Genomic DNA, 15,542 nt, shown 5'->3' on the forward strand with positions numbered 1-15,542 from the left:
TAACCTATAAAGTTTAGACCAACATATAACTAATTGATTAGTGTAAAAAAACAGAAGGCTTTTATTTAGAAATTATTATCTATATTGTTTTAGCTCGACCAGTCATAAAATTGCTGTTGACTTATTCCTGAATGCATACTCTAACAGCTACCATTCCAATTGTCACCTCCAGGGGAATCAGCCCTAAACAAACAGGAAGAATTTAGCAGGAGTCAGCTATGGCGCCTCCTGGCTCATCAGGAATTTTCTTACACTTGGAGCATGGATCATGTCTGCCACCCAACTGCTATCTTTAAAGTAATAGAATTTCCTTCTCCAATTAGCTCTTGCCTCAAAAGACCACATCTCCATATTAAAGACTTGGCCAAGGGATGTTTGTAGCCTTTTGTTCCCAGAAGTTTTTTTACTTGTTAATGTAAGGCCAAATGTTGACTGCCTTTTGGCAGAGAAGGACTAATTTTATAAAAAATGTAATATTTGTATCATGCTGTGCCATTTGCCATCAAATTGGTTATTCAGTAATTGATCAGTATTTGCAGTTTTACTTTTAAATGCATATTTTTAGCAATGGTAGAAACTAGCCATAAACAAATGAGGAGAATCTTGGAGTCAGCTAACGAGATTCCTGATTTTTCAGAAAGCTGCCCCAAGCCCGGACTTTTGTCAGATGACATGAGTAGCATGGCTCCCAATAGGTGCCAGCTCTGGACTGGCTTTCTTAGATTAGGTGGCTCCTGCCAGACCAGGATCTGAGTTTCCCAGCTCTGGCCATGGCTATCTTACAGGTTTGTCCAGCGAACTTCTGGTGCCTTCTCTGTGCCAGGCCCTATGGTGGGAACCCAGGGATGCCAGAATGATGAGGGCCTTGTCCTCTGCACTCTCAGCTGAGTCAGGGGGGAAGAAAGTAAATAGCAATTATAATACCATGCCCAAGAGCCCTGCTGGGGGGTGGGGCAAAGTGAGCAGGAACCTCATGGGGTGGGTTCTCCACCCCATTCGCTGAGGTTTGCACACCATTCAGCCCAGAGGGGAGAGAGTGGCCATGCCGAGGACATCTGGTCAGTCTCAACATTAGTGTCCAAGTGTGCCACGTCCTCTCAGCTGGCCGAGCCTTGTCCTCCAGTCCCTATGGGCAGTGCTGCCCCAGAGACTCTGCTGCACACGGCCACTGGTTTGCTGGCGTTGCTGAAACTGAAAAAATTAGATAAACTTAATATATACACTTGGGCCACAGAGAACTTTCCCCTAAGACTCTCTCTAACCTTATCGTTAGGTGATCTTGGCTTCCAGTGGATTCCTGGGGGACACGTGGCTTCCCCTGTGGAAAGGGGGGCATGAACCTGAGTCCAGAAGATTGCACAGCCGTGGCCCCCCCAGCCAGGCAGCACTAGTTGGTGCTCATTAAGTGTCTGACTGGCCCCATCAAGGAAGGAATCTGTCCAGTGGGCGTCCCCTGTGGTGGACTGGCCCGGGTTGGCGGAAAGAGCTGCCCTTTGGAATCACAGGTGAAGACCAGAGGGAGCTGGGAATGTGGTCCCCCCTCTTCTACCTGTGCAGCGAGCTGAAGACAGGCCCCTTAGCAGGTCTCTTTCCTGTCTTCTCTCCCAGAGTCTGAGCTGTGGTATCAAAGGGTTAACGCGGAGCTCCCCGAGAGCTTGGACCCTCCCAGCGGTCTTCTGGGCATAGCATGGTCACGTGAGAGCCAGATGTGGGGATTTCCCAAGCCTTCTGCACTGTTTACGTGGCATCTGAGAGCTCAGGGGATTGGTCCAGACCCAGGCAGAGTGGAAGAGGGACAGGGCGGGGAGAGGCACAGGGGCTCCCGGTGCACACCGTGGGGGGCTGCCTGAACCCTGCTGAGCCTGCTCCCACCAGACATTGTAGATAAGCCACTTGTTCTTGCTCAGACTCTCATTTCCTGCAACATCCATCTTGCCACAAGACTATAATGGTTATAGATACATTTTTTAAAAATCTCTTTGAAGGGCTGGGCAGCAGATGCTAGAAGCCAGCAGCCTTTCAGGGATGTCTCCCTGGGCTTGGAGCCTGCTCTTGAACTACTCTGCCCAACACAAGCCAGATTCAGAGTCTCTCCAGGCTGAGAAGACCTGCATGTGCCTCAGGAGTCTGAACCATAACTAGAAAGAGGGCAGACCCTGGTGCCAAGGAAGCCCTGGGCAGCAGGATAAATCAGGCCTCAGTATCCCCATGAAACCCTTAGGTCTGAGCACCAGGAGCGTCATCCTGGGCATCGTCCTACTATGTGCTGACGGAGTTAAGAGCCTGAAGGAACTTACAGTCTGATTGGAGAGACTAGTAACAAATTTGGATTGGCACCTACCATGTGCAGGGCACTTGCTAGGGCTACAATACTAAACAGACATTTGGAGCTCATCCACACAGTCAGTGAGCCACACAGAGATCCTGCCAGGGCAAGATGAGGGGAGCTGGCAAACTGGGAAGTGGATCACCCCAACCTCAGTTAGGAGTGAACTCTGCTCCTTTTTTTTTTTTTTTAATTATTTAATTTATTTATTTGTTTTTGTTTGTTTGTTTGTTTTTTGTTTATACAAGCACTGGGTACAGTCAGAAGCGCGGGAGGGTGAGAGAATTCACCAGAGCCAGAGCGGGTTGCAGAGCAGGCAGAAGGACCGAAGTACACTGCTGAGGGGAGCAGCGGGCGGCAGGAGAGGTCTGCGCGCCATGTGGGACCCTCCTCTGGTGGCCGGGGAGCAGCCGGGGATCGAACAGGCGCTGCAGAGGCCGCGGGCAGCTTCGCAACCCAGCGCTCAACCGCTGCGCCACCGGGGAGGCCCGAACTCTGCTCTTGATCCCTGCCCCTCACCCCTACTCCCATCCTGCTCAGCCAGATGTCATTGTAAGCGGGGCCCCCAGTCCAGGCCTCTAGGACACAGCCCTGTTGCACATCTCCCACCACCACCCTTGCTTTGCTTCAGTTGCCTCCCGGTGCGGTCTGGGCAGATGCAGGGAATGAGGATGTGCTTTTGTAACTGCCTCGGCGGTGCCAGGTTGGTGGATGCAGAAGCCACGTTACAAACCTGTATGCCATCCCCAAACCTCTACGATGCCCAGTGCAGTAGGAGCCCTGGGAGGGTGTCCATGGCTGTAAATATCTGCCTCCCTGGCTCTGAAGCTTGGAGACAGACATAGAGGGTGCTGGTTACAGCCAGGCCCCTGCTGTGAAGGTAGTAAATGCCCGTTAAATAGTGGGTGGTTGGCTCATTGATAATCTGAGAGTCAGAGTCCAGTCTGGAGAAAGCAAGACGTTCCGTTTTTTTTTTGTAGTCCCGGGATGGGAATGTGCGTCCTGTGTCCACTGCTTTTGACTCTATCACCCACTCGCGGCTGTCATGGAGACTGAGCCAGGGGGGAGTCGACTGCAGAGCTGGGGGGCCAGAGACCCAGCGGCTGCTCACGTCTCACTTCATCCTGCTTGGCTGGCCCCTGTCCCTGCTGCTGCCTCGTCCTCAAAGATCCGGCTTTGGCTGGGGTAGCTGGTGGGTGGGGGAGCCGGAGGGGGCAATCTCAGTAAGTGGGAGAGGACCACCAAGGCAGACCACCCCAGGAACGGGGGTGGCTGCAATCCTGGAGCTCTGAAAAGTGTTGAATTTGTCTCTTCTGTGCACCAACGCCCCTACGTGGGGAGATGAGAACCTGAGAAGTGCGGGGGAGGCCACAAGCTGAGGGGCTGCCACGGGGTCAGGCAGCAGCTGCTGGGAGTGGAGGCTCAGAACCCCACCGCCTCCCCACCCAGCGCCCCTCTGTCTGCCCCCCCACCTCTGACTAACCACAGCCCCTGTCTTTAACTGAGAAGCTCCTGGTCTTCCCAGCGGGGAGGAGGGAGTGTGGTGGACCCGCCTGTGACCTGCTTTTGTACAACCCCCACTAGGCATCCTTGGCCTCTCCCATCCGTCCACTTGGGCTGGGCTGTCTCTAACTCTAGGCGGGTGCCCCTGGATGTAGTCCCTAAGACGCTGTGGGGTGGCTCCAGAACCAGCCCCCACCCCACCCAGACCCCACCTGAGCCGGAAAGCTGACCGTTCTCTGACTGCAGCCGAGGTCAGTGGTGCATTCCTGCCCTGGGTTGGGTGGCCTCCATGTCGACTCTGGATTCTGGGAAAGGCAGCTCCTGGGGACGGAGGCAGGCCCCTTCTTGCTGAGAGCAAAAGGAATGAAAGATGCCTGCATTTATAAAGAGAAGCATTGCAGAAATAAATGAGCCTGCTTGGCCTACAGGCGGGGAGAATCCAGAGAATAAAGTCCCTCATTTAGGTCCCTTTGTTCCCAATTCCCGACCAGCCTTCCCCGGGCTCAAGTCTGCCCACCACTTCCTTGCTATGGGGCTGTGGCAAGATCTTAAATCTCTTGAGCCCCACTTCCCTCATCTGTGAAATGCAGGCTGTTGTAACTAGATAGTGCTCATAAAATGCCCTGCGTGGCACCTAGCGTGAGTGTTAAATGGGAACTTCTATAATCTAGCGCCAGCTCTGCCTCTCACTTGTTGTGTGATCTTAGGCAGATTTCTTTCTCTCTCGGTTCTGACTCCCCACTTGCTCCTTCCAGCCTGTGGAGTACCGCCAAGAAACCAGAGACTTGGGGGGCAGCGCAAGGGTGGGGGGGCATGGAGAGAAACAATGGCTGACTTCCCATTTAGGATCTGCTTTCTGTATTTAAGATGACACCCGGCAGGAAGTCAGCTCTAAGAGATTTCTTCTTGAGCACTTTTATTTAGTTAAGAATTTTGTGGGCCAGAACCCAGGCCTTGGTTAGGACCAGGTACATCGTTTATAGGACCTTGCGTTCATAGATAATGGAAGATTTCAAATGATGGGTGGAAGAGTCTTAAGCCCAGGGCAGAGCCCTGCTGAGTTGGGGGCCTGTGGGACAGTCCAGATCGCCCCCACACCAAGCCAGCCCCCATGAAGACTGGGTGTGTAGGAGGCAGGCCCTGGGGTCTGAGCTGCTGCTGTAGCAGCCAACACCCCTCACCCCTCGCCCCTCCCATCCAAGGGCCTGAGTTTTTTCAGTGTCAAAAGTATTTATGATGAGCTGGTGGCTGCTGCTTACCCTGGAGCCGCTTCAGAGAGCTGCCCATGTGAGCAGCTGCAAACAGTTGCAGACTTCCAGCTCCCCCCCATGTGACTTTCTAGGGGAAGTCCTGTGCATGCTCTTGTTTGTTTTTTTGTCTTGGCATCTTAATCTGTGTCATGCTTTTCCCGGATGGCACTCATGTCACTTTCATTGTGCTGCACAGAGTAGGAGGCGCTATTTAAGGCCCCATCCAGTGAGTATCTTGTAAGCCCGACTACTTGTTTGTAAAGGACATTCTTTCTCTGTCAAGGACTATTGTCCTGTGTGGGCTATAGGAAAGATTTGAGCTACTATGTGCTGATGTAGCAAGGAACTGCTCATAGGAAGGTATTTTCTCCTCCTGTTAAATAATAGTGCCAGCAGGTGTCAGGCCCTAATTACTTTATAGCCTGAAAGCAGTGGCTGAGTTTCTTGGTGGCCTATTCAAAAAGGAAAAGAAGCATGGAAACTTGACAAATATAGCCAGGTTTAGTTGTACAAAAGGGGATAAAAGACTAGAAAACATCAGATGATAAGAAACCAGCTCAAGGCTGCAGTGAGTAAGAACAATTAATTCCCCAAAGAGGGAGAGGTCTGCGCTCAGCATGTTGAGATCCTGAAGAATGGGAGGACAAGGAGAAGAGGAGGGTTATTCATTCCATTCAGGGCCCCTCACCTGGGCCTGCTTTTCCTCCCTTCCCTGTGTCAGCCGATAAGGCGGGTGACCCTGCCCCGGCCCCTGCAAGCCTTGGGTTTGCTTTTATTCCCCATGGACTTTGTGCTGTTGGCCATGCTCCCTCCTGTCTCTCCCACCTGGGCTCTCGGCCCACTCTGGATTTATTCACTTGGATGGGTGGAACTTGCTTAGCACCACGGAATGATTCCTGGAAACATGTTGTGAGACTCGATTTGGGTAAACTGGACGCAGTTCACTGCTCTGGTTCAGGTTAAGTGACTTAAGGCTAAAGAGACCTTATCACAAACCTGTGAGAATCTCTTCTATTTTAAGTCTACCCAGTATTTTTATGTAGCATTTGGGCAAGCAGGGGGAGTGCCCTGAAGTTCAGTGCTGCCTGCAGGATTGATCTTTGACTTCTTCTTCTTTTTTTTTTTTTTTTTTTAAAGATTTATTTATTTATTTATACAAGCACTGGGTACAGTCAGAAGCGCGGGAGGGCGAGAGAATTCACCAGAGCCAGAGCGGGGAGCAGAGCAGGCAGAAGGACCGAAGTACACTGCTGAGGGGAGCAGCGGGCGGCAGGAGAGGTCTGCACACCATGTGGGACCCTCGCCCGGCAGTCGGGGATTGAACTGGTGCTGCAGAGGCTGAGGGCAGCTTCGCAGCCCAGCACTCAACCGCTGCACCGCCAGGGAGACCCGATCTTTGACTTCTTATAAGCACCGGCACCTAACAAGAATTAGGTTCCTGTCTAAGTGTCTCAGGCCAGAACCTGCAGCCACCTGGTTCTCTCTGGGCCTGGATCCCCAAGTCTTCAGCCCAGGGGGAATGGTTGTGCAGGGATGTGAGTACTATGGGGGTGGGCAGGTGCCCCAGAAGCCCAATCCCTATCCCTTGAGTACCTTTCACAGACATTAGCCGCCATTTCAGTCTTGAAACAAACCTTCAAAGAAGACAAGGAAGGCATTTTTGTCTCCATTTTACAGAAGAAGGAAGAGGCTCAGAGATTTGCTTAGAGTACCTGAGAGTCAGCAAGCTAAGAGCAGAATAAGCACAAGAACCAGGATTTTGTTTGGTTTTTCTCTAGTTCTCTGCCCTGTGCACCTCCCTCTGCTTCTTTCACGAGCACTCCACATATTGTGTTCAAGCCATTTTCTCTGGAAAAATGGTCAGGTTCTCTGCAAATGTTAACCTCAGGTGTGGCGTCCTTGTGTTATGGAGACTAGCAAGTTTCCCCTAGAAGAGACTAGAACATCAAACAAGTGTACCTTGGACATCATGCAGCCCAAATGCTTGATTTTACAGATGTGAGCAGTGAGGCCCAGAGAAGTCGAGTCATTTGCCAGAGAAGTCGAGGTCACACAGCTATTTCTCAGCAAAACCAGTCGTGCAGATTCCCAGTCTGGGGCCCCTCACTCTCCACCAGGTCCCATGACTCTGAGGGACCCTTGGTTCTATCAAAGAGGAGAGGGTGGTAGAGACAGCAGAGACGGCAGGAAGCAGTTGGTTTCTGTCGGTTACAGCTGCTCTTTTGGCCGCGGCTGCCTCCTGCTCCTTCACCCCATCTCTCCATCTCTCCATTTTTCCAGCCCTGAGCCATCAGCCTCGTCTGCCTGCTGGCCAGAAGGTCAGGATTTGTGAGCCAGGGGCTCTCCTCTGTTCATTGTAACGAGGCAGGGGGTGGGGATAGAGGGGTCCTTCCTGGGAGGGGACTTGAGAGGGTGGACTGCAGGGAAGGCACTCAAAAGGGGGGACATTTGAGGTGAGAACAGCAGAACTGGATTAATTAATTCTGTGGATCCATGGGACTGGGAAATAAATCATGATTTAAAAAATCTTTTAAAAAGGCAGGCTCATTTCTGGTCCTCTTCCCATTTTCCTTTGGTGAAAGAAGGGAAAGTCTGCTTATTTGGAGGAGAAGGGTAAAGGGGACAGGCAAGAGCTTGGGGTATTCCACACTCAGCAGTGGGGGCTCAGTTTACAGGAAGAGACTTCTTGTCCATTCCCCCAACCTGCTCAAATGTCCTTACCCCAAGGGCCTAGAAGAGCAGCAAACCCTTCAAGATAATTTTTGAAAAATATCTTCCAAGCAGCAAAGACCTTATGACTGTTTATTCTAGGTGGACTGACAGTCCCCACTTCTCTTTCCTAGGACTTAGGAGCCTCTCCCCTTTGATAAAGACAACAGCTCACCCCCTCTTATGGCCCTCATCTCTAGCAGAGATGGGTTGGAAAATCACTGCCCACCGCCTACCATGTAGTTTTATAAATAAGGCTTTATTGGCATACAACCCATTTATTCTTCTATGGACTGTCAGGGCTGCTTTTGCATTAACAGTGTGACCCACAAGGCCCAAAATACTGACTCTTTGGCCCTTTACAGAAAAAGGTTGCTGACCCCTCTTCCAGCAGAATCATTCTTCCTGGGTCTCCAGGCCCAAGCAAAACAATTCCTCTTACCTCACTGAAAGAGGTTAGCTTTTCCTAAAAGATTTCTTCCTAAAGACCCCAGAAAGGAACCAAAAAGGAAGATACACAGCGCAACAAAGATGGAGAGAGATGTGAGTACCTCTAAACTGGTACCCACAGGCCAGGTAGGACCCAGTGGGGCTGGGAAGAGCCTGGCACTAGGTCTGCCCAGTGGAGGGCGTTGCTGCGCAGGAACCCTCTTGGCCACATCTGGGTTACAGCAGGAGGAAGCTTTAACCCCAGCAAGATGCAGAAGCAGGCGATGAAGCCCTCCATTCTGAACTGAGACCCACCTGGTCATACACCCAGGAGCTTTGGTGGTTCTGGGTATATCTGCTTTGTCTCAGCTCTACAAAAGAGCTGGGCCAGCATAACTTCTGCCCAAGGAGGCTTCTGATTGCTAAGCCTGATAAGAGGGTCTGACCACAGACCCTGGTTGTTTGAGGATGCAGTCTCCCAGAGTCCTCTACCCCCAATTCTACCTGGCCAAGTGTCGAGGGGTATCACGGGGATGTTTCTCTTTTTCCTGGTGCATCCAATATCAAATGCCATCTAGTTCTCCTTGCAACACTGATGAAACCCAGAGAACTGGGCTCACACTCAGCAAGCTCATGGGAGATGTTGCCAGTGGTGGCTAACTCCTGTGGAGCACCGACTATATACCAGGCTGTGCCAAGCACTTACTGGGTATCACCTCATTTAGTTCTCACAGTAACTTAGAAGGTAAGAATGTCGTTTTTTCTGACTTTTGCAAATGAACCAACAGGTACATAGAGGGTAGATGATTTCCTTAAAGGAACAGACCCTGGATTTAAATCCAGAAGGTCAGACCTCAGGGGCCTACCCAAAATTGTCCACCAGAGCCCCTCACTGTTAGTTTACAGTGAAAGCTGGAAGGGCCACACTCCCAGTTCTGCATGGGGAGCCAGCCTGCAGTTAGAAGGTGACTTGCTGAGTGAAGGAAAGCTAGGTGCTTTAAGTGGTGTGTAGTATGGAACTCTGATCACTCCGATCTCCATGCCCTCACAAGAGATGGATAGTGCACATGCTGTGTGACTGTAGCCAAGTTACTTAATCTCTCTGGTTCATTTTCCTCATCTGAAAAATAGTGGGAGTAATTTTTCATTGAGGTTTAGTGTGAGTTACTATATGTAACTGTCAGCACAATGCCTCACATATAATACATGCTGTTTAGATATTGTTGAGTATTGTTGCTATTTGTGATGATTATTGTTACTGTCTGTTATTGGGTCAAGCAACTCTTACAAGGACTTGTCTCTCAAGCTTGCGTCTCAGCGTGTCCTTCTCATTCAGCCCACTGAAGCCACCACTGGTGGCTTTAGAGGCACTGAACATTATAGCAGAAAAAGCACCAGCTGAGTGTTCCGAGATCTGGCTCCATTTCTGCCTCTGCAACTTTGTGCTCCTGGGCACTTGGGCAAGTTACTTCCCCTGTCTGAACTCAAATTCCTCCCCTGTAAGAGGGGCTGAAAGATGCCTATCCACCTCAAGGCGTTGTACTGGGGAGAAAATGAGCCATTTCACTTTATGGGTATTAATGCCTTTTATATGCAGACCTTCTGATAGTCTAGAAATGCCCGTGTCACTCTATCACATCTCATAATCATATTGTTTTAGATATTTTGAGTTTGCTCCTCCTTAGCAAGAGAGGAGCTTTTTACCGTATTTCACAGATGAGGAAACTGAGGCCCATATCAGACACGGCGGTTTGAGCCCGGAGCAGAAAACTCTCGTCTCCCTTACCCTCTGAAGGTCCTTGTCCTTCTGCATTGTAGTTGGAAGTGAGACTTTAAAATGAGGCTTCTTTCATCTCCCAGGACCAGTCCTCCTCAGCCAACGGGCATGGCAAGGGCTGTACAAGACAATGAGACCGAGCCCATGTGGTGCCGCAGGGCTGGTGACCGGCCTGGGGCTCTCCAGCTGATGTTTGAAGTTCCAGATCCAGGCCACTGACCCTGCTGGGCTATGAGAATTCTTGGAGCCACCAGGCCCTATGGGGCCAGCCACCCACATGGCCAGAGAGAAGGGGCCAGTCTGCCTTCTGCAGGGCAGCGATAACCCTTGGGCCCTGTTCCAGGCGGGGATGGTGTAGGATCCTCTATACTCGGGAGGATTCCTGTGTTTCAGCAGACACCTCATTATCCCTGTCCCGGTCGGCTGTGGCTCAGTGCCTCTGTAATCACTTAGGCCCACGCCCAGGCCAGCCCAGGGCCAGGAAATCACTCCCCTCCCCTCCCCTCCCCCGCCTTCCGCCCGCCGGTCCAACGCAGCGCCTGCAGCCACTTGCCAGGTGGACCTCCTGCCTGCCTAACGGTTTTCTCTCCTCTTCTGATTCTTCTCTCCTGCTGCTGCTTGCTCTCGGGGGACTCGGAAGTGTGGCTGTCCAGCTGGGCTGAGTCTCCCAAGAAGGACGTAACAGGTACTGCCACAGCTTGCATGTGTGCGAACATGTGTGTGGTGTCCAGGCATGCGTGTGTGGGGGGGGCTAGAGCCCAAAGCCGCTTTCCACATGCTTCTCTGTGATGTGTGGCAGCCCTCTCTTGCCCTTCAACTGGCTGTGCCTTCTGCCTTCCTGCTCGGCCCTGTGGTGGGTCTCAGATCCAACCTTGGTGCTCCATGGTGGGTGAGGGTGAGGACCACTGAACACAGTGTGTAAGCACGTGCACTCTGGACCCAGAGTGTGTGCTTTTGCATCCCAGCTCTGCCATGTCCTGCTATGCTGCCTTGAGGGGATGACAGAACCCCCCTAAGTGGTTGCAGTGCCACCATGGGGAGCCTGGCAGGCATAATACTCAGATAATACTGGGGTTACCATCATCTTAACTCAAATGTCCATCCTCATTGGATGAGCCGGTCAGAGATTATTAATCCTGCTTCCGGCAGCTGGACTGAGAACAAGAGCTGAAGCCTCTAACATAGGAGCCTGGTCTCCAGTGAGCCTCACTGGGGGGCTGAGGCACAAGATGGGGAGTCCTGAGACTCTGTCAGAGTATATCTAGTCCCCAAGGTCCAGAGCTGGGAGTTGCCTGTGGCCTCTGGGGGCTTTCCAGGCTGCTGGCCTAGGATGGCCCTCAGCACATGGGTCTGTGTCTGGACAGAGCCAGGTGGTAGGGACTGGCCTTTAGCCTTTGACTTTTTGGACTATGGCAGAAAAGCCCGGACAGTAGGGTTTCACTTGCTAGAGGGAGATGGTGGTGGACAACAGCCTGGGAATTTCAGAAGGGTCTTCTAGGAACCCCCCTGTTTCTGGAGCCCCTCCATTTCTGCTACCTCCTCCTCAGCCTAAATCTGAGAGCAGCCAATTAGGTTTGGAGGTTGGAAGATAAGGCAAAAGAGTCAGGGTGGAGGGCTGGGTCAGCCCCAGGGTTCAGAGCCGTGGGCAGGTGGACATCCTGGGCGGGGACCAGAGGAGAAAGCAGCAGGCATGAGGACCCCTTAGCTGAACTAAGCCCCTTGCTGTTGGCATCAAGTCTTGACTGTGCTGAGGGCCTGGGCCTGAGCTGATCACTGGGCGCCTCTCCATTTTTCCTCTCTCCACGAGCCAGTGAGCCAGCGCCCACTTGGCCCACGACAATACATTTTATTCACCAAACATAGCCTGGTTTCCCCAGGGCCCATGGAGAGGCCAGCAGGCTGGTCTGGCCTGGAAGGAGGAACCAGTTTGAGGGACTGGAGGGACTAGGAGGAGATGCCAAGTCCTGTGGCACCAGCCCTCGCTTTTCTACTCTTACTGGTGATACTCTTGTCCAAAATATACATTGGGGAGCAGCACCCACCAGAAATTCAGCAGAGGGAGGGGGTGTCATGTAGAACATGGAAAGCCCAGGACAGGGTTCACCAGAAGACTTGATGTCTCAGGATGGGTTCAGCTGTTTGGAGTGAGTGGCTGAAGGGAGGCAGTCCGGGCCAGGGGAAAGCAGCCAGAGGCTAGAGTATGGCAAGTCATGGTTTCTCCCTCGGTCTTGGTTTCCCCATCTGGAATGTTGGAGGGTTCAAGGAGACAGGACTGATGCTGGAGATGCTTGTAGATTGGGGTCCTTGAGTTGCTTGGTCTGGCATCACCCCAGAGTGTGCCCAAGGAGCGCACCAGCTTGTCAAGTGCCGGTTGCCGGTGGGGTCTGAGAGAGACGTGTGCAGGGACAGAGCTGCCCTTCTCCTGCTGCCTGCGGCCCTTCCTCTGAGCTGCCTGGTGGCTCTGAGGTTACAGAGGAACCTGAACCTCTCTTGCTCCTCCCCAAATCTCCCATTTCCAGTGTGCTTTTTAAACTGTCTACACTTTACATAGGGTATTAAGCCTGTCACCTCATTCCAAGCATGAACAACCCCATGCAGTTGCTACTGTTATTGCTCCTGTCCACAGATGAGGGAGCTGAAGCTCAGAGAGGTTAAGTGTCCTCTCCAGGGTCACAGAGCTAGTATGAGCAAAGCAGGGACTGGACCTCGGTCCCTCGGGCTCAAATTATATGTTTTCACATCATGAATCGAAGGCAATTGTGTTTCCCATGCCATGTCTTGTGGCTCCAGCCCTCGCTTCTCTACTCTTACTAGTGATACTCTTGTCTAACATGTACATTGGGGCGCAGCACCCACCAGAAATTCAGCAGAGGACAGAAGCAGGCGCTGTGGCTGCACTGCTGGAGGCGCAGGGATGACTGGGTAGATAGGGGTTGGCAAGGGAAACAGCTAAGGAAAAGGCTTAGAAAACTGCAGGGGGGCACTGTGGTTGGCACACAGTGGGCACGTGCTACATGTGTGTTGAATTGTGAATGTTGCCTGGAACAGGGGGGTTGTCTGTCAGGAACTGTGGGGAACTCAGATTGGCAAGAAAGACTGAGCTTGAATTTGGCTTTCATTCCACAGGTGATGGGGACCCACTGAAGGTGGTAGAGCAGGGACTTACTTGACAAAAGCCTTAAGTTGGCAGCCAGGATCAGGCAGGAGCCAGAGGTCCATCCAGGCGGTAATTGGAGGAATGCAGATGTGAGGCAAGGGTGGCTCCCAGAAACTACCAGAACCCCAGCAGAACCAGTGGGGGATTCTGAGTAAGGCACAAGGGGGACCATCCTTGAATGAGTCTCTCTCATAGTTCCCTTCCAACCCGGGAGGGCCCTGCTCTCTAGAACCGGGTACACCCCTTCTCCATGCCTCTGCCAAACCCTTCCCATCTGAAGACCAGAGGCTCCTTCCACTCCCTCACCCCCTCCCTCAGCTGACTCCTCCAGCCCCCAATTTTCCAGGCTCTGGCTGGGAGGGGATCCAGAGCGGCCTCTGCGGGATGACATCACCCAGCGGCCCGCCTGCCGAGCGGTTTCTCATCTGGATACCTGCTCCCAACTCACGCCTGCCCAGGCAGCACTGGGCAGGAAGCACCCTAAGAGCAGATGCCAGCGAGAGTGAGCTGCTCAAGCCTGTGTGTGCTGGGGAGGGCGGGGGTGCAGCAAGGACAGAGTACCTGTGTCCATCTGTCCAGCCCACAGCCTTCAAGTAGCCTCCAAGAAGTGCTGCCGCCTGTCTTCTGTGCTCAGGAATGCGTGGAGTCCGTTCCTTGTTTGTTTTTTTTTCTTTAACTTTTTCCTGTCCTAGAGTCTTGAAAGCTCTGGCCAATTTTCCAAGGGGCGGGGGTGGGGGTGAGGGTATGTGGATTTTTCCCCTCTTTGAAATATTGCCTCAGATTTCTTTGGCTTGGATTAAAATAAGCTGATGTCTCTTCACTCCCTAGCACCCTGTTTGTTCAGTGTAGCAGCTTCTGGCCACAAATCTGTAGCTCCATGCTCCCCGCTGCCTCCATTTCCCCAACTCCCCTCTTTCCCTTCCAGAGTTTAATAGTCTGGTTTTCCCAAACTTCAGAGGTAAGACACTGCCTGGCTTATCCACATTGGCTCCAAACAAACCACGCAACCACCATGCACGTGCCTGGATAGCATTTTGTCCATCCAGTGGACACATGAGAGAGTGCTGGCCACCTGGGCACTGGCGTCTCATCAGCAGACAAGGCAAGAGTCAGCGAGAGTCCACACACCTGTCTTTGCTAAGCAGCGCCTGTGCCTGAGGATATGATGGGGCAGGGACCTTCCTTGGAGACCAGGACCCCGGACTCTGTAGGCTGCGTGCAGTGCAGAAGTTCAGGATGGACGTGACGGTGTCGGGTGGACAATCCCAGCCATGTGACCTCAGAGAAATGACTTACCCTCATGAGCATCAGCCTGCCTGTGTGTGAAAGGGGTCCATCATAGGACCTAGTGCATCAGGCTGTTGTGAGGCCTGGGAGGCAGCCATTAGGGCCTTGGCATCGTCCCGACCCATAGCGGGTACTAATGGAGGGTACACTGCGAGCTGGCAATGGAATCTGGGCTCCCTCGGGATCTGGAGGCTCTCTACCAGCTGGGGAACTTCTCTCTTGTGTTTGTATCTTGAGTATTCCTTTGCCACTAACTGGAAAGGGAGCCCTTGTGTCCTCCAGGGCAGAGGCTGGCCCTTTTTGTGCTGGGTGCTCTTAACAAGTGCTCTTGGCTGCAGCAGCGCCGACCGTCCCCCCAGGGACACAGTAGGAGGTAGCCTCTGTCAGCGCCCTGCCCACTCTGTCCGGCTGGCAGGGGCCGGCGCAGAAGCTGGCCGCATCTGTGGAGTGCAGAGTGGGCTGGCCCTGAGGCCCAGCTGTTGGTTGCAATTCTGCCTGAAATACAATCCCGGCTTTGGAGGGGCTTTGCATGTGCATGTGCATGTCCATGTGGCAGGCCTCGGCAGGGACAGGGGCCCTTCTGGGTCTCCAAAGAGCTGAGCCAGGGCTGCAGGGTACACACCTCATGGGAGACAACTGCCAGGGGCAATGTGTTTCTTGCACCTAATTGCCCCTGGCCTAGGTTGGATGGAGCCTCCCGTGTGAAAAGACCCAAGTGTGGAAACAGTGCCTCTCAGCCCGGGCTGTGCCTGCATACCACAGGGAGGGGAAGATATGAAAAATAGCCCAGACCAATTAAATCTGGATCTCTGGGAATAGGGCCCAGGCATCAGCATTCTCTAAAAGCCTCCCAGGCCATCCCGTGGGATCAGGTTGAGGACCGTTGTGCTAGAAAGATAGGATGTCTGGAAATGGGACTCAGAGGCAGTTTTGTAATAGAAAGGGAAATGGATATGAACCTAAAGTATTGGATTTGGTTCCCTCTATAGCAGCCATTGAGCTGGGGCAAGCTTCTGGGCCTCTAAATTGAGAAATGGGAAGGTAAGAAGGGTGTTGTAAGGATGAAATGGGACAGTGTGAGTGCCTGACAAAGAACATTTGCCA

At 52.5% G+C, this 15,542-nt stretch overlaps 1 protein-coding gene across 4 annotated transcripts in view; it reads left to right on the plus strand.

The window, feature by feature from the left end:
- The window catches only part of SH3PXD2A (SH3 and PX domains 2A), a gene marked incomplete at both ends in the record, with an annotated part of 203,516 nt that overhangs the window by 137,857 nt on the left and 50,117 nt on the right, over positions 1-15,542 (plus strand). For 2 of the 4 annotated variants that reach the window (XM_084244648.1, XM_084244650.1), the window contains one exon: positions 10,635-10,679. The exons of the other annotated variants lie outside the window; for them this stretch is intronic. In XM_084244648.1, the coding sequence (XP_084100774.1) occupies positions 10,635-10,679 (45 nt within the window). The remainder of the gene's footprint in view (positions 1-10,634; positions 10,680-15,542) is intronic. 4 annotated transcript variants of the gene reach the window in all.

Source organism: Talpa europaea, assembly GCF_964194135.1.
Source record: "Talpa europaea genome assembly, chromosome: 10".
NCBI lineage: Eukaryota > Metazoa > Chordata > Mammalia > Eulipotyphla > Talpidae > Talpa > Talpa europaea.